Below are 20,590 nucleotides of genomic sequence, written 5' to 3'. Positions count from 1 at the left end.
ACAAATATTACGCCTGTTGTACAGCATTTTGTAATAAGTTTCAGTTTAAATGAAATTAAAGAGTTTACCATTTGTAGTACACAAGCCAAAAGTATTTTTAGTTAATCTGCCAAGCGATCACATATTCGTAATGAAACCTAATAATCCGCAACTATTTCGAATTGAGCAACATACGTCATGACGCCTATCGCCGTCTAAATGGAATCGGCTGTGGCACAACAAAAATATCGAAAGCGCTCGCTGACGTTCTCCCACCTCTAGTTGAAAAAATGGCTGAAATCCAAGTGTGTGTGTGAAGGAAACTGTGTGAGAAAAATTTGCGTTTGCTACCAATTCGGAAATAACAGCGTTGGGGCTACAAAATAAGGAAGCATTGCCCATTGGCTACCGCACCTGCCATTTACACGATTCTCCACGGAAGAGGTTGAGCAGCAAACCCCAGGCGGAGTTCCCTAAAATTGGCAATTGATGCCACTCACGGAAATCGGCACCCTGCACTCTTCGGTCAAAGCGGCCTGCAATTACAGACAAGCCAGGCCGAAAGGCGACTTTTCGGGCTCCGGCTGGGAATCGTATCGAAAATGTCGCCAAGAGCAGAGACTATCAAGAGCGGATAACTAGATGCAAATCGGGCGAAGAGCACTCCCTATATGTAATATATATGTAATACACACGCGCCTGCCCCGCCGACAGTGTACACACATCAATATATCGGCTTGATACACACATACGCAGTTGCATCAGCATGTCCGACCGTGATTCCGAATCCGACGCTAGTCCGCCCCTGAGTCATCAGCGCGGGCAGCGGAACCGGCGCATCATCATGCGGATCGAGTTCAAGGACTCGGAGGACACGGCGTCGGACCACGACCTGGATGAGCGCCCATCCTGCTCCACGGCGACGCGGCTGAGACCCATCTCCCGTCGACAGGAGGTGGATTCGGATTCGGCCTCCGTGCCCCGGAAGTCTAGGCGGAAGCTGCGCAGTCGCTACGGACCGCGGAGCGATTGCTCGTCCAGTGGAAGCGAGGTAAGGCGTTGAAGCTGATGTTTCTTTCCCCCGGCATCACTTTTTTAATTGCACTACATTCTTGATTCCAGATCGATCACCGGGCCACGCGATGCAGCAAACGAAAGAAGGTAGAATCCTCCGATGAGGAGGAGACCGAGCGGACGCCCAGCACGGTTGGAAGACTCCAGCCTACGCCCGCTGACCCCGATAACGGCTTTAGTTCCGACAGCAGCAGTAACGATCTGCTGGAGAAGTGTCCTATTTGCTTGCTTACTTTCCGGCAGCAAGAGATTGGTACGCCAGCAACCTGCGAGCACATATTCTGCGCGGCCTGTATCGACGCCTGGTCTCGAAATGTCCAAACTTGTCCCATTGACCGCATTTCATTCGATCGGATTGTAGTGCGGGACTCGTACGCTAGTCGCCAGGTGGTAAGAGAAGTTCGGGTGGACCTGAGTAAGTCCAAAACCGAATTGGTCACAGATGAAGATGCAGATGCCGCTGCGGTTTCCGAAGAGGAAGTCACCAACTGCGAAATCTGCGAGAGTCCGGAGCGGGAGGATGTGATGTTGCTGTGCGACAGCTGCAATCAGGGATACCACATGGACTGCCTAGAGCCGCAGCTGCACGAGATCCCTGCTGGCTCGTGGTATTGCGACAACTGTATTGACTCCGACGGAGAGGATGATAATGAGGAGCTGGAGCTGGCTGACGATTTGAGTCAGCTATACGATGATATTAGAGGTATGGGCTTGCCGGAGACTCGTCTCAGGGTACGTGAGGTGCAGGAACCGCCAAGAATCTTGCGGACCCGTCAAAACGAACGCATTAGGGCTGCTGTACTGCGACGCACTCGCTCAGGCGCTGCGTCTGCTGAAGATTCCACACTGACCCGAACTCGTACCCGCACCACCACCACTACCACAACCACGACTACAACTAGCCGGCGCACAACTACAAGCACGAATAAAAGACCTGTTCAGCGTCGGCGACGAAGAAGGACTCGCCAACGCACCTACGTGGTCGAGTACGATCTGAACAACTTTGACGAAAAGTTTGCCCTTAAAACGAGCAAGAAAGTGATAAGACGACGTAGGCGCCGGCGTCGTCGTGGCGTTGCCACTGCCTCGAGTGAGGGGCCTGGTCGACGTCTTACAGCCAGCAAGCGACTTGCAGAGCAGATGGGAGTAAAATCGGAAGGAGTTCAACGTTCTCATCTAAGTGGTGGAACAGCCTCCAGTTTCTCACTCTTTGGGAATGCGAACGACTTGGAATATTTCAGCGATAGTGATCCAGATGTAGTCGGCAATATCAGTTCTGCTGGACTCGGATCGACTGCAGTGCAAACCACAGTGCGGATTGCTAGTATTGGAGCACCGCGAATCCGAACAGCCTTGCTCCAGGGCAAGGCACGCATAGCAGCGCCACCCTTAGGTCCGACTGCAGCTGCCGCTGGAGACATACTGTCCACCATTATGGATCTGCAGGATCGCTGGCATGATGCCTCGCGTAACCTAGGCGAAGTGCATATTAGGGCGGATGGTACCCTCAATCTTCCCCACAGACCTGCACTTTCAACGAAAGCAGCACCTGCGCCAATGACAGGTGTTTCTAAGACCGAGGAGCATCTAACCCAGGCTCCGCTTTACCAGCGGGGAGGAGGAGGACCGAACTTTAACAGAGGCGGAGGGGCAGGCTCAAGTGATAGCTTCAACAATCGTTACAGCGGCAATAATAGTTACCGCGGAGGTGGTGCTGGAGGTGGCGGAGGCGGCGACGGAGGATCTGGCGGTGGTGGTGGTGTGCCCAGCAGTAGCGGCGGAGCTTCCTCGCGACAATTGACCGGTGGTGGAGACGGTCAAGGAGGCGGTGGCTTCAGCAACCAGAACTTTAGCAGCCCCAGTGCCAACAACAATAGCAACTCTAATGTGTCGAGCTTTACTCCGTTCCACCTACGTTTCAACACGCCCAACCGCCAGCAGCAAGCACGCCAGCAACCAAACCAAACCACTCCCCCTTTCCGTGGAAGTGCACCACACCCGGCCCCAGTAGCGTCGTCATCAAACAGTTTTTCAGTACAGACTCCAATGTTCGCACCTCCCGTAAATCATCATGCCAACCCAGTGATGGGTATGCCAGTAGTGCTGTCCATACCACCTCCGCCCATGCCACCTGCCAGCCTTCCCTGGAATAGTCCTCTCTTCAAGATGAACCCACTCCAGCAGGCACCGGTGAAACCCAACGATCGTAATAAAAATGAGGACGTCGACAATTGCCCGAACTTCTCAATTTACTCGCAGGAGTCGCAGGCGGTTGCTAATGCATCGGCGATGCCGTCAGGGGTTTCACAAGGACCAGCGGATTCATCTGATAAGGTATGACATCTTTGTGATCACTGTACTTAAACTAGAACCTAGATATATTTCAAATGAATGATAGTAGAATATTTTTAAAAATCTGTATAACTACTTCTTATAACTACTTCTGTTTGGAAAGTCACAAGAAATATTAATTTCTTAATTCTGGAGCGCTTTGTCCACAGGGATAAATAACAGGAAAGAATCATTTCGGCCTTAAATACATTTAGTAAAATCGGATTTCCATTAAAAAATGTACAGCTTGAAATGGGTAGTAGTTGATAACAAATTTACGCAAAAAATCACCTTGAGCCATTTTTATTTTTTAATTTTATAAGTAAGTAATGGGTACCTACTTATTCTAGTCATCATTTCCCACGATAAAATGATATACGTAAAAATGTTTAAAATTGTAATTTTCAGTTTTTAAAACAATATATAATGTTATAGAAACCAAAGCAAGCAATGTAATTAGATATGTAAGTCACGTTTGATTGTTTTTTAGCCCCTTTCTTCCGCGACACTTAATAATCATGATATTTTGTTCTCTTTTCACCTTCATTTAATCCTTTCCACTGGGACAGGATGATGACGACATGAATGAAGATTTAGTACAATTAGATGATGATGATGAGGATACGAATATACCATTGCCTTTGGGACCGGAGCCTGAACCCGTCCCCGAAAAAGTTCATGATGATGACCTGTACGAGCCAGAGAATCCAACCGAAGAACCTGATGAATCCGAAATGGTCGAAGAGTCCTGTACCACCGTTCCGAAGGAAAAATCGGAGTCTTCCGATCACGAGCCTTGCAACTCCATCGTGGGAGCTGCACCCTCAGGGGAGAAAGATACTGAGGAAGCTAAGATGCGCAGCACTCCCAGCCCACTGGTCAAAGAGGATCGCGTTGCGGATCGAGATCGGGGCAAGGGAGTACTAGAGCTTTATGATGATAGCGACTGGGAGGAATTAGACATTGACAAACCGAAAGAGTTCGAAAAGGCGCTGGTTGCGGAAACGGAGGCACAAGCCAGCCCTAAGACAGCTCCGCCTAAGAGACCAGCTTTAAAGAAGGATGCAAGTTTAGAGAAAGAAGCCAACGCAAGTGGTAGTGAGCACGAGCAGGATCGCTCGTACACGCCGTGCCTGGACGAAAAGAATTTGGCAGATGAAGAAGAGGCTGGGGCAGCGCATAAAAATAACTCTAGAACGAGTCCCAAGCCTCGATTGTCTAAAGCTTCCGACGACGAGGATGAACCAGAGAAAGCTATCGGTACGGATATTCAGTCAGAGGATGAATTGAACAACGAGAACGTGCCAAAGCGACGCAGTCGAAGCCGGGGCCAGGGCAACAATGAAAAATCAAAGTCAAAGTCGCGTTCAAAACGCAACAAGGCCGAAACTTTCAAAAAGGTCGGAAAGCGACAAAAGGATCGCAACTACCGTGGCGACAAGCCGGAGCCAGATCGAAGCCCTCGTTCAGGCTCCAGAAGTCTCACTCCAAAGATCCGTTCTAAGAGCCCGAGAGTCAGCAAAAGCATTAGTCGCAGTAGGAGTGGAAGCAGGAGCATAAGTAAGAGCAAGAGTAAGAGCAGAACCAGGAGCAGGAGCAGAAGTCGTTCCCCAAGTCGCAATAGAAACAGGCGTCGACGTAACAGCCGCTCCAAGTCCTACTCCCGCTCTCATTCTAGGTCACGATCGCGTTCCAACTCGCATAGCCGCCAGAGATTTTCGTTTCGAGGAAGGGACCACCAGCGTGGCTTTATCCGTGGCCGTGGAGGTCTGCGTTTTAACTACCGCAACCAACAATACCACAACAGACCGTTCCAGCATTACGGTCAGAATTATCACCAAAATCAAAACTACCACAATCAGCACCAACAATATTTTCACTACAATCAGCATGGCCAGCAACAGCAGTTCTTTCATCGTCCCAAACGAAGAGAACTACCTCGCTATGATGTTCGTAATGTGGTGGGAGCATCGAGACATCAACCACAGGCCAAGGATCGCTATGGACGTGACGCAATGCGGTCCCACAGAAGTCGTTCGGGAAGGCGAAACTCACGCAGTTTCTCGCGAAGCGTTTCTCGTGACTCAAGGGGTTCTCTGCGATCTGGTTCGCCCAAGCGACGCAGCTTTAGCATCTCGCCGACGCCACCGCCAGGAACTTCACCATCTCCTCATAAACAAGGCGTGGGCCGTCGAACCTCTCCGAGCAGACGCTATGTCCGCTCACCCTCACCAGTACCGTCTCCCCCCAATGAAAGGCTGCATAGTCCAGTTCAATCTGTTCACTCGAGAGGAACGCGTTCGCACACACCTAACCGCATCAATGGTGATGGTAATAGATCACCCCTATATATGGACTCGCCGCGCTACACGCCACGGTTAAGTCGCAGCAGGAGCAGAAGTCGTTCCGCGAGTCCCAAGGATCTGCCCAAGAAGAAAAAAAGGAAGTCCGATAAAAAGAAAAAGAAGAAGAGGACGGGCAGTGGCAGTCCGACGACAGCAGCGCGGATGCGACGAATCTCACGACAACGTGATCCCTTTGAGGATGCTGACGACTTCCTTGCTCCCCAGAGAAAACGAAAGAAGGGAGGAATGCCTACTGGTCAGTGGTCCCCATCGCCATCACCCGGTCGCTGCGATTTCCTGCACGACAGCGCCGTCCAGGATAAAAATCCGTCTTGGACGCCTCCGCTGGGATCTCCAAAAGGATCAGGCGGCCATTATAATAATGATGGCGCGTTAACGCCCAAAAAAACGAAGCGCAAGCGGGACAAGAGCAAAAAGAAGAAGAAACAACATCAGCTGGAGAAGCCACGCAAAGAAAAGAAACGTAAACGTCGTACCCAGACACCAGAACCTCTGCCATCGAAGGAGGTATTTGCTTCAGGCAACAATATTCTGGTGAGCGTAAGCTTCAACAAAGATTCGACCACAAACAATGCGAGCGCCACGCTGGGCTCCCAGCAGCAGTCTGTAGTTGCAATCCCACCCGGCAGGGAGGATCTGTTGAGCAATCGCATGGCCTCCATGGCCTCCAATAGCAAAATTGGCAGTGCTGTGGGAGCAATAAAGAAGACGAAGCGTAAACGTAAAAAATTGGAGGCTAAGCCAGTGGCTATCATTGATTTGGAACGCTCGCCCTTCCAAGTTCATCAGGAGCCGGCAGATGTCATTGTGCTCACAGACAGCGAGGATGCGACAGACCCACTCTCATCGAGAAGGGAAAGGGAGCGAGACAGGGATCACGATCTTATGAGGGAAAATGGGCAAAGGGAAAAGACACCACAGGTGGGTTCCCTGGACGCAATCATGGAGACCTCGTATGAGAACATGACGCAGTCAACTGGTCCTAAGACACCACCTGAACCGCCTCTCGTCAAGTTCAGCCTGCCTACCAAAAAGTTGCAGCACAAGGTGCGCAACAACCCGCTTCACGAAGACGTTGATGATATTAACTCTGCAGACGAGCTGGAGGCATCATGTTCTATGGCGCCCGAGGAGCAAACGCCCCAGCACGGCCATGCCAGTCACGATGGCGGTCAGAAGATTGGTCCAAATACACCGCCAGAGTCGGGACCGTGCTCGCCAGATGCCTATGATCCCTTCGAGCCCACCAAGTCGCCCTCTCTTTCGCCACGTTCGCCGACACCAACTATGGGCCAAAACCTGGAGCAGCAAACAGCTAGCGTGCCGGCGAGTGGAGCAACCGGATCGGGATCTGTGGACAAGGGAGAGAGTGATGGCACTCATGTTAATGTATCCAATGCGAGCACCAGCACCCAGACCCAGACGAACGCCCTTAATCCGGTTGATCTGGTGATGGCGTTGATGAACAAACCGAACCAGAGCGGGCCCATTCAGCAGGAGAGTGAGGTGAGCTCCGCTCAGTACATCAGCAGCAGTTCCGTCAGCCTGTCCGTGGGCGTTGGGTCTAGCACGGGCGGCAGCTTAGGAGGTGCAGGTGTAGCCGATAGCCATGACAAGTCAGCCGATGGAAAGACCATAACCGTTCTTTCTAACGTGTTGCTCACGAGCAGCAGCGTGGTGTCCAGTTCGCAACACATACCATCTATTTCTAGTCCCACTCCGCCTTCGAAGAAACTCACTCCATTGCCCAAGGCCGGAGGAAGTGTGGCCAGCAGCAGCAGTGGCGTCGGCAACATGCCCACTACGAGTAGCGGAATAGGTGGGCCTCGAAACGGCAGTGGCCTCGGAAATGCCGGAGGATCCAGCAACGCTTTAGACGACTCCTTCAACATGGATATCGAGAGTCCTTACTCGCCGGGCTCGGCGGACTACGAAGATCTGTTCGAGCCACCCATTCCAATGGAGGGCAGCAGGCGAGCGAAGGGTGGAGCAACCGGAGGGAAAGTAGAAATTTTCGATAACCTGTTTGGAAGCAGTTCGCCCGTAGGCAACATCCGGATGTCTTCCCGGTACAACACGGCGGTGGGCAAAAAGTCGCATCGCAGCAAGGCCGACCGAAAATCTAAAGTTAAAGGTGGGTGTGAAACCTATTTTAATTTGATATTACTTGAAGTCAAATTGCCGAAATATTTGTAATGTATTTTTCTTCAATGATTAGGTTCAAGAAATCCCGATTTATATGACGATGTGCCGAACTCGGCAACAGATCTACAAAATAAGGATAAAGTAAGTCTATTTTAAAGACACTTGTCTGTTCTCACAGAAAATAAAAATATTTATTTTTTTCAGCTTTTACGGAAGCTAAATCGGCAGGAACGCGTCGTTGAGGAGGTAAAACTGGTGTTGAAGCCTTACTTTAACAAGAATGCGATTACTAAGGATGACTACAAGGACATTATGCGGAGAGCCGTGCCAAAGGTAAGTACCATAATTTCATTATAGTTATAAATAAACATAAAATGATTATTCAATATAAATTGTAGATCTGCCACAGTCGGTCTGGTGAAATTAACCCGCACAAGATTAAGAATCTGATTGACGCCTATGTAAAGAAATTCCGGGCAAAGCACAAGAAGTTGAGTCTCCTTAATACAGGACAAGTTAGCAGTGCGGTTAAGTGTGCAGCCTATTTGAAAAAACTGTAAGCGAGCAAGCGATCGCATAGTATCTGACAGTAAGTCCGAGCTCCCAATAACTAGATTCAAAAATGTAAAATATGTTATCTGCTTTCAGCGTTGAATAGATAAATAAAGAGAATTTGCGGTCGCATGCATTCCTACAATCTACCATCAAATGAAACCAACAATATTTACCAGCCACCATCGCAAAACTAAGGAAAAATAAAAGAAAAACTGATAAATTGTCACTAACTATTGGAATTTAGTTGTTAAGTCAATTTTAGGTCACTTTACGAATGATTTTAGAAACGTAAGCAAACTGCAGAAGTGAATATTTTTAAATGATAAGCAAAAGCAGGTTTACCACCCAACTTTCAGTTACCCAACGCACTACAAAACACTTTATTTATATCAAGACTAGTTCATTAGATTGTTAATTTGTACGACACCTGTAATGATAATATTATAATTGTTTTGCATGAGCACTAACCAATTGTAAGTAGTTAAGTGAAGGCAAAACCAATTTGTATTTTACCTCTGATAATTAAAACATCTGAAAAAAATTATTGATAACCTCAAAAAAACAAGGCTTACATTGAATAAGCAGTAAAATATTTTTCTTGAACGAAGATTGTTACAAAACAATTGTAATTATGTATTCATACGAATAACTGCATAGCCAGTTCTGTTCACGCAGTTCATCTATAAGGCACTTGATTTTGCATAGTCTGTCAGTCATACCTTTTTGAAACACAATTGGTAACAGTATATATACATCTAGAAATTGTGCTAAATCGTTTTGTAAATATCCATATAAATATAAATAAAAGCGATCAATAACTAATTTATGTTGTCTTTATGGGTGTTATTCGTTAATTTCACTTCATGAAACCAGAATATATATTTGTTTCGGTTTCGTTTTTATTATGAGGTTTTCCCATTCGGTATTCGTTGGAAATTAAAAGATGGAATTTCATATTATGGTAAAGTTTATTAGCTTGATCTTTGTGTTCTGCATTTGTTGTTAAATATATGTATATAAAGTATGTATTTAATATAAATAGTTTTCCACATTTATATTTTTTTGTTATAAAAAATGATTGAAGTATTATTTTTAGACATCCTCAGATACAATGCCGAATTTGCTCCCAAACGCCACTTTGTCTCACGTGGCTTGATCGATGTACTCTACTTCGAAGCGGGTAATCAATAAACAATTGTCATAGTGTAATGAATTTAACGGAGTTAAATTGTGCTAAATCTCCTTGTAAATAAACAAAGTATTAAATTAAACGATTTCAACAAAAAATACCCTAAACAGCGAGATTGTTTGTTTTATAACTTCACATGCTTCAAGGCATCATAGTTGATGAATTTAACAAAAATTGTATCAACAAGAGGCAATCGGTTCTAAGTATAAAATGACAAAGTAGATTCTATTATGCTTTCTTAATTGGCTTGTGGTTATACTCTTATGTAGTTATTTGAAATTTGGTTAGATTACGATTTTGTTTCAGGGTTGTTCTACCTTAAATGCCATTTTAGTTGTCGAATGAGCGCAGGCTTTGGCTTACACTGTCGTCGGAGATTGTGCGATTCCGCATTCGCACACATTGCAATGCGACATCTGTGATCTACCAGAATCCGGAAGACTTTCCACCGGGCGGGTTCTTCACTTTAATGCACGCTCGAACACCGGACCTGTCAAGTTCCTCTGTAAAGAGATGTTGATACAAAATAGATTATAGTAAAAAATATTTTATTTATAAAATGTTTTTTAATAGTCAACCTACCACTTATGGAGAAGGAAGACTCCTGCAAGTCACGCTTTCCATCAACGCGTCCACGCACCGAGGGTGTGCTGCACAACGATCCCTCCGCCGGCATGGCCAGGTTGCCAGCCAGCATGGCGCTAATAGGCTCCTGCACCGGAATCTGTATGTCAAGCTCAGCGAACCGCTTGGCCATGTTGCCGTTCTGCTTCTCCTCGTGCTGCTCCTCCGGCTGTGACTGTACCTTGCCCTCGATGATGTCGTAGACGAACGGTGGACGGACGGGGGTGGGAATGAACCGTCCGAAGCCCTCCGCCACACGCACATTTCCGCGCTCGGCACAGATCCGTCCGCGCACCAGGACAAATTCGCAGACGCCGTGCACGGTCATGCCCTCAAATATGTTGAAGTCACAGGCGTGGTGGTGGGTATCCTTGGAAATGGTACGGGTGGCATTCGGATTCCAGATCACAATGTCCGCATCCGAGCCGACGGCTACAAGATTAAAGAGCAGATCGCTTACAACACTGAGTGCAGGTCGGATTTTTGTTAAACTGACTTACCAATACGTCCCTTCTGGGGATAGATGTTAAATATCTTGGCTGCATTTGTGCTGGTCACGGCCACAAAGCGGCAAGGATCCAGAAGTCCAGCGTGGACGCCCTTCTCCCAGACCAGCGACATGCGATCCTCGACTCCGTTGACTCCATTGGGAATCTTGGTAAAGTCACCCTTGCCAAGCGCCTTGTGCTCCTTGTTGAAGGTGCAGTTGTCGCTGCCAGTCAGCTGCAAGTCATCACTGTGAACATAATGTGTATCAATGGCTGAATTAAGGTAACCCTTTTAGATGGCCAGTTAAAGGTAACGAAACAATCAATCATCGAAAGGTTGGGAAATTAAGCGATCGTCTTGATTCTTGGATACTTACTTCTAGAAGTCTGGATATGAGGATACAATGAATTTACTGTGCTTCTGATTTACTTAAAATATAATATATAACCGCCAGTTAACCAAAAAAAACGGTGCGAATTCTTTAGATTATTTTCAATTGCATTAAGCAACGCAAAACCAAATCAAACAAAAGTAATCATGGAAACCTATACAATTTATCATTCTTTGCCGTATAATCTTGGATTCCACTAAAGTAAGGCGATACTTACTATGCCAGGGATTTCATCAGTTGCCTGGGTGTCTCGGCGGATTCGCGGATCGGGGGACTGGTGATGGCGTAAATGCGATCGCTCTTCGGCACGGCACTCATTGAGCGGCCCAGTGAGCTGGCCAGCGTCTCGCCGAACACGCAGTAGCCACTGCGGCGGGCACGACCCACGAGCTCGGCGGAGGATTTGCTGGTGAGGCCGGACACGAAGAGCGGCGTCTTCATCTGGACGATGTGTGAGCGTGTGAGTGAAGCAATGGCAAACATGGAAACGTCTTTGGATTAGTCAGTTAGTTCGAGATCGCGCACAGTTACTTAGTTAGTAGAAACAAATTAGGCAGGCAAAAGCGTAGACCAAGTTAGTATGCAGATTAACCAGTATCAACAAAGTGAAGTTAACTCAGGACCAGAGACCGTAATCATTGCAAAAGATGCCTACACGAGTTTACATAGCTTAAACCCTTGTTTATCAAATTAAGTATTCTTATAATTTTATATGGGGGAAATGTCAATGCCAATACGAAATGCCCATTAAGTATTGTATCGTATTTATGAAATTTAAATTTTGTTTCTAAGATACAAATACTCAAGTGCCTAATCCTTTTTATTTTAAAATCTATGCAGCTTAATATGCAGCTTTCTGCATACAAAAAGGTTCCTTAGCAAAATCAAAAATCGTGGAGCGTATCGAGAACATCCTCAAATAATTTGAGTGCGGAACAATATACATATGTATCTCACAGATATTTACGGTCCCGGCCCGGAATCTGAATGCAGGCACAACTTACTTCGCCAGCAGCTTCATCAAGAACTCGGGGGTCGTCTTGTCAGGCCGCAAGGGCGGGCTGAGCACATGCGCAGCCTCGGCGTCGAAGCCCAGGTGCTGGCAACAGGTGGCATCCGTGCCCAGCGCCGCGGCCAGGGTCTCGCCCATTATGTATCGCCCCCGGTAGCGGTGACGGGCCCTGGCCAGCTCAATGCCCGCCGACTTGCTCATCACGTGGACCACGTAGAGGGGACAATCGGCCTAAGTTACGTTTATTGTGGGGTTATATCGAGTGCCGCATACCACATACCGCATAATATGTACAGGGGTGCATCATACAGAATGGAAATAATAAGAAATCAAAATCAAAAATAACATAAATAAATAAACCATGATTACAATGCGCGGCATTGAGTGAGTGACACTCAACCGGCATGGACACACACCGTCCGCTCCCATTCTTCCCATCCGTCTCATCCCACTGACTAGCGACATGGGAGTGGTCTTACCTGGTGGGCCAGGACGCAGGCGCGATGCACCGCCTCGGCCTCGACCTCCTCGGGCCGCGACAGCTCGTGACCCTCCGGCCCATTGATGCCCTCGGCCAGCAGGCGCTGCGTGTTTTTCGCAATGATGTCGCCGTTCTCCGCGTGGACCTGTGGAATCGAATATAGTTGTAACGGGTGTTTTTTTTAGAGGTATAGAACTTTAAGTTGGCATTACTGTTCAAGATGGCGACCGATTTAACAGCTGTCAAGTGATTTATTCTCAGTTTGGTTTGGCAATTCGTCATGCGTGCTTACAAAATCCAACTCGTGCAAGAATTGAAACCAAACGATCATCAAGCAAGGCGTAGATTCGTCGAATGGGCCCAAAACGAGATTGCTGTTGTTCCCGATTTTTCATAAGCCTCCAAGATCTTGTGATTTAACACCGCTAGACTACTTTTTGTGGGGCTATGTAAAGTCATTGGTCTATGCGGATAAGCCACAAACGCTAAACCATTTGGAAGACAACATTCGCCGTGTTATTGCCGATATACGGCCAAATATTGGAAAAAGTCATTGCAAATTGGACGTCCAGATTGGACTACATCCGAGCCAGCCGTGGCGGTCATATGCCAGAAATCATATTTAAAATGTAATGCCACAAGATTATCTTTCATGTCAATAAAATTCATGTCAATCGAATAATCCATCGTTGTTTTATTGCAATTTAAAGTTCTATACCTCTAAAAAAAACACCCTATACAACAATAGGATAGATGTGGATGGAAAATGGTTGTAAATTGTGCATACAAACGTTGGTTAAGTATGTATGTACATCTAGAAACCATCATAAAATTATTCACAATACTTTGAAAATGCAAATAGAATTTTCTAAAAGTTTTCCATATTTGATAGACATTTCTTGTAGGAGTAATATAATTAAAGTCTATCATAAGTTACCTTAATTGAATATCATATTTCTACATTTAATAGTATCTTTTTTCATATCCCGTACTATATTATGAAAAACTTTGTATGGGTGTATACCATAAAATCAGAACGTTACATTAATAATTGTCCAAATAGCCTTACCATAGCAACGCCATTTAAGTGCCTGATGCGCTCGAACACATCCAGAAGGTCTGAATCATTCAGCTAAAATGGTGTTAAACCATTAATTATGAAGCGGGTGCATTCCAATATAGCCAACGTACCTGGTAAAGTCCTTTGTAGGCCATGAATGTTTTGAAGGAGTTCACTCCAAGCTCTTTGCACAGAATGCCAATCTCCTCGGACACTGACTTTGACCACCAGGTGATGCCCACGTGCAATCCGTAGTCGCAGCATACCTGAATAAATAATTCGATTCATTATGTATTGACTTACGACATATACGTAACATATAATGATTAGTGAAATAATGAAAATGGCTTGTTGGAACATATATGTATATGTATATATGTTTCAACAAGCCATTTCCATTCCTATAAAGGAGTTTATATAATACTCTCATAAGCAGTGAATATTGTTGGTAGCAACAGCTTTCATGTTGCTATGAATATGAACTACTGTGCAGCTCCTCTTACGTGGATTTGATTTATGGCAGTTCCCAATATACACTCTAAATTTCTCACCTTAGGATCGGCCCAGCTGCGCCACTTGTCGTAGGCCTCGATCATCGACTCGTGTTTGTTGGGCAGAACGAAGTCGACTAGGAGAGTGTGGACAGGAATAAATGAGTACAGTTCGTATACATTGCAAAGCCTGCTTACTGATCATGGTGGTGCCACCTGCGACGGCGGCCTTGGTTCCATGGTAGAAATCGTCGACGGCCACGGCTCCACCGAAAGGCAACTGCATGTGGGTGTGGGGATCGATGCCTCCGGGAATGATCATCAGTCCGCTGGCGTCAATGGTGCGCACTCCTCCAGGTATCGTTATTTCTGAGGAGGGTCCCACAAACCTTGAAGTAGGATAAGGGTGGCTTAGTAAGGGTTTCCGTGTTTTTCTTCTGAGTCATGCCAACGCCCTTGGCAAATCAGCTTGGAGGGGCGTTGGAGTTCATTTGAGTATTGAGGTATTGTTTAGCTATTTGAAATTATGTATCTTCAAAAGACGTACTTGATAATTCCATCTTCGATGTAAACGTCCGCTTTGAACGTCTTGTCATGGTTGACGATCTCGCCTGTAATGATATAAGTTTTTAACTTTAATTATTCTCGCACATGTTTGGCGGCTAATGAGCTTACCATTCTTAATGTAGACGCGATTCTGGGCGCTCTGCAAATGAATCGGTACCTTCTTAACCGGTTTCGGGCTGGTAGACATTGCAAGAGTCTGCAATTAGATGGGTTCTATGAGTGAATCTGAATGTCGGACAAGACTGGGAAGGGTTTCCATATTTCCCACACACAGACACGAGAGCTGGCATTTTTCATTCACTCGCTTGGGGTTGTTGGGCTCTCAGTGGTGGCCATGGCCTATGACTCATCGGAGGCATCGCTCCAGGACAGGCTAGAGACACGTGCCGCACATTAAACTACGCAAACTGAATTTAAGCCCATGCACGCGAAGAAATATTACTTCTATGGATTTTGTTTACCAGTATATATGGTATATCTTATTATTGATGATAATTCCGAAGGAATTTAAATTTTTGGCTGAAATCAGTACTGTGTTTTGAAGATTTCTTCCCTTTTTTTGTGTTCATGGGGTTCATGGGGAGTGCACTCCCCTTGCACTCTCGTTATCGGTAAGTATTTGTGCAGCGGGGTGTTGTGGGTTCTTTTGCAAGGGTTGACGATGCTGTGACCCACAGTGCAACGGCAACAAATGTCTTTTCAGCAGATTGGGTTCTCCACTTGGAGAGGGCTTTGTTCCGCCGGCAGAGCAGACACGGAACCCATCGCAACTGCACAACAGGCGGAATAATAATGCTGCGCCTAAGCCGTTACAACCCAGTCAGCAGTCAACCTCAACCAACCAGGCCAGCGGGCATTAACCCCATGGTTGGCCGGTCTTCCTCTCTCAAGCACATAATGATTGTATAGCGTATTGCGTGGCGAAGTGACGTACTACGTCCTCGTCACCCACACTCTCACACATCGGATGTGGCACCACTGCGGTGGCTCCCAGAACGGCATTGACGCCAAGTTCGAATTGTGCCACACGGGCACTTTAGCAAACGGGGAAAAGAGAGTAAGCCAGGGCAAAGCGGAGAAGGTTTGTTGTGGTGCCATGACTTGCCGTTTTTGTACACTTGCGGTCAATGGGCCAGAACCCCACGGCTGCAATGAAATATGCATGTGGGTTAAAGAGATTTGTTTTGCGACCATTGCTTCTGTAAACGTATCGGCCGGGGGACTTCATTTACGGTATTTGCAGGTTACAAAATCTGTTACTGCATAACATGTAAATTACATAATTATGTAAATAAGTACATATATATGTGTATATACATGTATATATTTTGCAGATCAAATTTAAAAAAATAGAGCCACTTTTAATTAACGCTAATACTGTATTTATTTTACTTATTTATTCATTTGTCTATAATACCCCCCACTCGTAAAGTAAAACTGCCACGCCCACACTTTTGAAAACTGTTTTGATATATTTTCTTTTTTTCGTTTGTCTTGTAAACTTTTATCGACTTGCATCGATTTTATCGATTTGCCAAAAACTTTTTGCCACGCCCACTAACGCCTACAAACCGTTAAAAAAAAACTGTCAGTGTTGAAGTCTCTTCTTCGCCCTTTCACTAGCTGAGTAACGGGTATCAGATAGTCGGGGGAATTCGACTATAGCGTTCTTTCTTGTTTGTTGATTGTTTCAGTGCGGATTCTGTTCTTCATTTTAGTCAAAGACCTTTTATTAAACAGCGAACTAAATTTTAGATTATTTCTGAGTGTACTTCAGCTCCAGGATATTGAATATGATTTAGCAAATACTGTTTTTACCGCAAGTGTGTGTCTGAAAACTCAGTTGTTAATGATTATCGGGCTGAATTGCGTGATGGAGGATGGCTAAATTTCATTAGTTAAATTGCGACTGATTCCCCTGCAATATTGGATAAGTGAGCACTTTCCCCTTTGGCGGCGCACGGCAAAACACAAAAACCTTATGTGCTTGGATGCACTGATCTAGATCTAGACTATCTTTTAGCATGGGTATGCATACATATGTATATGTAAAAACGCGAACCGAGTGTGTTTATATATAATGCACACCAGTAGATACATACATATATACCATAATGCAATTAATGCGGGCAAAATGTGCTAAGCTCAAACTCTGAATGAATTTTGTGGGTCGCGCTAGGCCGCTTTAATTTGAAAAATGCAGCCGGCTTAATTGCATTTATTGGTGTTCGCTGGTTAAATATTAGTATTTCGCATCAGTCACTGGCACTTGCTGGTCCAATCAAGCACCCTAACATGGCTCCCAGGTCAGCTGGATTATAAGTGAAAATACTATTAATTGCGGACAGTTAATGTCATTAAACTATGGAGTTATTGGTAAGGCAACTTTTGTCTTTCAATTTGTTACTCCTCCACCTTAAATGTGTCATAAAAAAAATTCCTTGGACGTTACTATGTAATATAGAATCTGTGCTTATAGACTGAATAATTACGCAGATTTTTTTTTTCAGTGAGTTTAATCTGCTGATAGCACAATCGGCAGGCTTTCCTTGTTTTGTGGGTTAACTGTGGCTTTGAAGGCAGCTATAAAATCGCGACTTATCATAGCAAATCTCGGTTTTGTAGCACCAGGGGGTATGAATATTGACAAGCGGGCCGCACTTATCGCGAGTCATATAGATGAACCTGGAAAGCAAGACTCGACCTCGAATAGAGACGTCGATGTGTACCTCTGCACATATGTACGAACATCTACAACTTCCAATCCTGCCCAGACATCGCCGCCAATTGCGAGTGCCGGTTTTGGCTGAGTCCAACGACTTGAGGCCGTTTGTTCGTTTGTTATTAAATCGATAAAAGGCTGTGGCCCGGAAAGGAAGCAACAAGAAAAGCCAGTACCCACCCATTCGTATTGGAATTCCGAATCGGAATCGATGGATGTTCATATGTACATTGCACCTGATTAGCGGGTTGTAAGTGCAGTTGTACAAACATACCTATCCACATATGTACATAAATTGCTTACTTACAAATCGGGACTGGTAAATGCCGTCACAAAACTTGCGATTGTCATGTGCAGCGTTGTATAAATTTCAATTAACGGTCAAACATAGTGTTGTACATGTGTATACTATTGTGCGAGAGAAATACAATTTTAAAATAGAACGAAGAAACTGTGAAAATACCCACGCATAGCGCACAAGTATACACACACACACTCCCATCGAAAGGCGGCCAGAAAAACAATTGCAATACAGAATATAGAAAAGAAAAACCAGCCCGCTTTCTTCTGCATGGGGGACAATCACATTTAATACGAATCGCTCTCTTTTCTCACTAAATTACCGTTAAATGCTAAAAATCTGACGCGATTTAAATGCTGAAGGAGTTTAGTTTTAACGCACGCACAAGTTCACTGTTTGAAAATCGGAAAACATTTATCTCTCGGTCCGATTGGAACTCGCCTAGTGGTGGATTTTTCTTTGCGTGGTGGGTTATGGCAGCTGACTGTTAACAGCACTGTTAAACCGCCGAACGATCTGTTAGCCGGCATTTAAATTAAAAATTATTTGGCATGAATATTTGTATTAAAGTTCATACTAGGTTTATTTTCAACGTTAACAAATATTAAGTCAACCAAATCTTACCTAAAATGGTTAATCAACTTCGTCCGACAAAATATAATATGTGAAATGGCGGTATATCATTTTAGAGAGTACCCTTATTTCCTTTTATTGCTAGAGTGACCAGGCGACTCCTTGAGTTCTCAGCAAGTTTTTAAAATTACTATTATTCACAACCATTTAGTTTTCGCCAAGATCATCCCAATTGTTTTGACCCATGAACCTTGCTCTTCAGAATTTACAACAATTTGGAATCTTAGGTAATCATGAATATGTCGATCCTAATAGATGAGTTATAATGAAGAAACGCAATCCATTACATTGCTAATGGAACTGGAAGCTTTCTCGACGCATCTGTAATTTCAGTTAAACGACGTCTTTTATTTTTATCCCACTCCAAAATGTTTGACCAAAATTAAAAACAATCTTGAATAGTATTTGGAAAAATTATATTTAAATTGAAACAAAATGTTTGTTGAAATTGTTTATGAAATTTGTAACTGAATTGTTGTTGTGAGAAATGGTACTAACGTAAACCTGTTGTGTTGCTCTAAACGCGAACCACAAAACCTGCTGGGCAGCGTTAGCGGACGCATCTGTGTCGCTTGACGCTTGTTTATTTGCTGTGTGGTCTTAAAACTATTAGGTCTATTAGGTTATTAGATTTTCCTGCTGCGCGCAAGGGGCTTGGCCAGCCACGCCATGCACGCTGGCCCAACTGTGTAGATAAGAGATAATCGATTTTCGTATTGCCATAGCGATTCGCCGTATTACCAACAGTTCGGCCGAAGATTTAGCTAACCAGCCGCCCTACGAAACCAGGCAACTGCTTTTCTCCTGGGGATTGCCGTTCTCGTTTTCTATGAGGATCAGCAGCTGATGAAATATATCTCCCACGGACTGCAAAGGAAATGGCTCAGTAGCCTAGTTGTTCACCTAGTTTGATTGGTTTTCCTACTTACCTCGTTCTGTTTGGCAGACGTTTCAAGAAATGCCGCTCGCCAGGACTCGGCCAGCTTCTTGCCTTCCTCCGTAGAAACGGTTCGCTCCGGCTGCAGATCGGTCTTGTTGCCCACCAACACCACAGGTACACTAAAAAGTAAGGAAGGTTAGCTTAACTATCAACTGGAACTCACAGGGAAAAAGCCTACTATTTCTTGCCCATCACATCCAGCAGCTTCTCGTATATGATCTTCACCACCTCAAAGGACTTTTGGCTGGTTATCGAGTATACCAGGACGTATCCGTGGTAGTCCATGCTGTACTGCACCGGGAATATGCTGTACTCGTCCTGGCCGGCCGTGTCGATGAGCTTCACGATGTAGTCTTGCGACTTTACGCGCTCGATCTTTGTGAAGGCTGTGAATGGGAATTACCGATCATTACGCATTGCTATGGAAGCATGGAGTCATTCTGGCTTCTAAGAAATCCGGACGGAAACGAATGTTACACTTACTGTTCTCGATAGTGGGGTCATAGGAGTCCACGAACTGGCCCTCTACGAACTGTATGCATAGCGACGATTTGCCTGCAGGTGAAACGCAATTGTTATGGGCAATTGTTCATAGTTGTTGCTTTTGTCGAAATACTACGCAATTACAAGTGCTAGCAGCACAACAGATGGGTTTCATTTGGAATTTGCTGGGAAAACTTACCCACGGATCGGTAGCCCATCATAGCTATGTTGCGCTCCTTGGTTGGCATTTTCCTTGGGGTTAGGGCTTTCAAATAAATGGAGAAATGTATAAGTTTTGGGATTTTCCGCACTTTTTTGTTGCTGTCGCCCCTTCGACTTTTTGTGCGCTTGTGTGGGAATGCCTTTGCTCCTATAACTGTGTATGTGTGGAATATTGCTTCTGATTTAATTTTTCTTGCTGAGGATACTTGTTGCTATCACAGATAGGGCTTTTCCGCCGATTTTAATTCAATTATTATTTATCAGATCCTCTAAAAGAAAACAGTAATTCTCAAGTTGAGTCAGTGCTGCTGTCGAAGATGTCGAAATACCTCCTAGCTTAGCTAATACAAGGCATTTACTAGCTATTGCAAAACGGTCACACCGCACTTTCTACTACTTTTTATCGGTCGGCACTTGCAGTGTTTAGGTTTTGCGTAAAAAGACAAAGAACTGTTCCTTTATTTAAAAAAAATTTTATTAGCCGTGTTGTATATATATATATGTGATGTTAACAAGCTATCTTGGTAGCTATCAA

The 20,590-nt window shown here is 45.2% G+C and overlaps 3 protein-coding genes across 5 annotated transcripts; 1 reads left to right on the top strand and 2 right to left on the bottom strand.

The window, feature by feature from the left end:
* The first annotated feature begins 257 nt into the window (after positions 1 to 257).
* LOC120453297 (PHD and RING finger domain-containing protein 1) lies at positions 258 to 9,272 on the top strand. The gene is made up of 7 exons (XM_039637927.2): positions 258 to 1,030; positions 1,102 to 3,387; positions 3,954 to 7,884; positions 7,969 to 8,036; positions 8,100 to 8,228; positions 8,294 to 8,484; positions 8,544 to 9,272. Exons 1-6 carry the CDS (start codon positions 746 to 748, stop codon positions 8,453 to 8,455), a joined length of 6,861 nt encoding a protein of 2,286 aa, XP_039493861.1. The 5' UTR covers positions 258 to 745; the 3' UTR covers positions 8,456 to 8,484; positions 8,544 to 9,272.
* A 127-nt stretch (positions 9,273 to 9,399) lies between these two features.
* Positions 9,400 to 18,213, bottom strand: LOC120453298 (dihydropyrimidinase). 3 transcript variants are annotated; one of them, XM_039637928.1, is made up of 12 exons: positions 18,100 to 18,213; positions 14,863 to 14,950; positions 14,735 to 14,798; positions 14,386 to 14,576; positions 14,248 to 14,324; positions 13,828 to 13,962; positions 13,706 to 13,768; positions 12,635 to 12,781; positions 12,148 to 12,386; positions 10,764 to 10,999; positions 10,222 to 10,695; positions 9,400 to 10,142 (listed from the first exon to the last, which is right to left on the bottom strand). In XM_039637928.1, exons 2-12 carry the CDS (start codon positions 14,939 to 14,941, stop codon positions 10,063 to 10,065), a joined length of 1,785 nt encoding a protein of 594 aa, XP_039493862.1. In that variant the 5' UTR covers positions 14,942 to 14,950; positions 18,100 to 18,213; the 3' UTR covers positions 9,400 to 10,062. The 3 variants fall into 3 exon arrangements, with proteins under 3 accessions (XP_039493862.1, XP_039493863.1, XP_039493864.1); XM_039637929.1 differs by lacking the exon at positions 12,148 to 12,386 and adding an exon at positions 11,361 to 11,584; XM_039637930.1 differs by lacking the exons at positions 9,400 to 10,142; positions 10,222 to 10,695; positions 10,764 to 10,999 and adding an exon at positions 11,561 to 11,584.
* Positions 18,214 to 18,809: 596 nt separating this feature from the next.
* On the bottom strand, positions 18,810 to 20,378 carry LOC120454072 (GTP-binding protein Rheb homolog). The gene is made up of 5 exons (XM_039639083.1): positions 20,033 to 20,378; positions 19,834 to 19,905; positions 19,529 to 19,736; positions 19,340 to 19,469; positions 18,810 to 19,277 (listed from the first exon to the last, which is right to left on the bottom strand). The coding sequence occupies exons 1-5, from the start codon at positions 20,079 to 20,081 to the stop codon at positions 19,188 to 19,190; spliced, it is 549 nt and encodes a 182-aa protein (XP_039495017.1). The 5' UTR covers positions 20,082 to 20,378; the 3' UTR covers positions 18,810 to 19,187.
* Between the last annotated feature and the right edge of the window lie 212 nt (positions 20,379 to 20,590).

The sequence above is a fragment of the Drosophila santomea genome, chromosome 3R (genome assembly GCF_016746245.2).
Source record: "Drosophila santomea strain STO CAGO 1482 chromosome 3R, Prin_Dsan_1.1, whole genome shotgun sequence".
NCBI classification, from domain to species: Eukaryota; Metazoa; Arthropoda; class Insecta; order Diptera; family Drosophilidae; genus Drosophila; species Drosophila santomea.
This window is presented reverse-complemented; position numbering and strand designations above follow the sequence as displayed.

Coding starts and splice junctions, on each gene's coding strand:
- LOC120453297 (XM_039637927.2), top strand. CDS start 746: ATGTCCGACCGTGATTCCGAATCCGACGCTAGTCCGCCCCTGAGTCAT. Junction 3,388..3,953: donor CAGCGGATTCATCTGATAAG/GTATGACATCTT, acceptor CCACTGGGACAG/GATGATGACGACATGAATGA. Junction 7,885..7,968: donor CCGAAAATCTAAAGTTAAAG/GTGGGTGTGAAA, acceptor TTCAATGATTAG/GTTCAAGAAATCCCGATTTA.
- LOC120453298 (XM_039637928.1), bottom strand. CDS start 14,941: ATGTCTACCAGCCCGAAACCGGTTAAGAAGGTACCGATTCATTTGCAG. Junction 14,325..14,385: donor AGGTGGCACCACCATGATCA/GTAAGCAGGCTT, acceptor ACACTCTCCTAG/TCGACTTCGTTCTGCCCAAC. Junction 12,782..13,705: donor ACTTAAATGGCGTTGCTATG/GTAAGGCTATTT, acceptor TCGATTCCACAG/GTCCACGCGGAGAACGGCGA.
- LOC120454072 (XM_039639083.1), bottom strand. CDS start 20,081: ATGCCAACCAAGGAGCGCAACATAGCTATGATGGGCTACCGATCCGTG. Junction 19,906..20,032: donor GATGGGCTACCGATCCGTGG/GTAAGTTTTCCC, acceptor TTTCACCTGCAG/GCAAATCGTCGCTATGCATA. Junction 19,278..19,339: donor CGTCTGCCAAACAGAACGAG/GTAAGTAGGAAA, acceptor TTTCCTTTGCAG/TCCGTGGGAGATATATTTCA.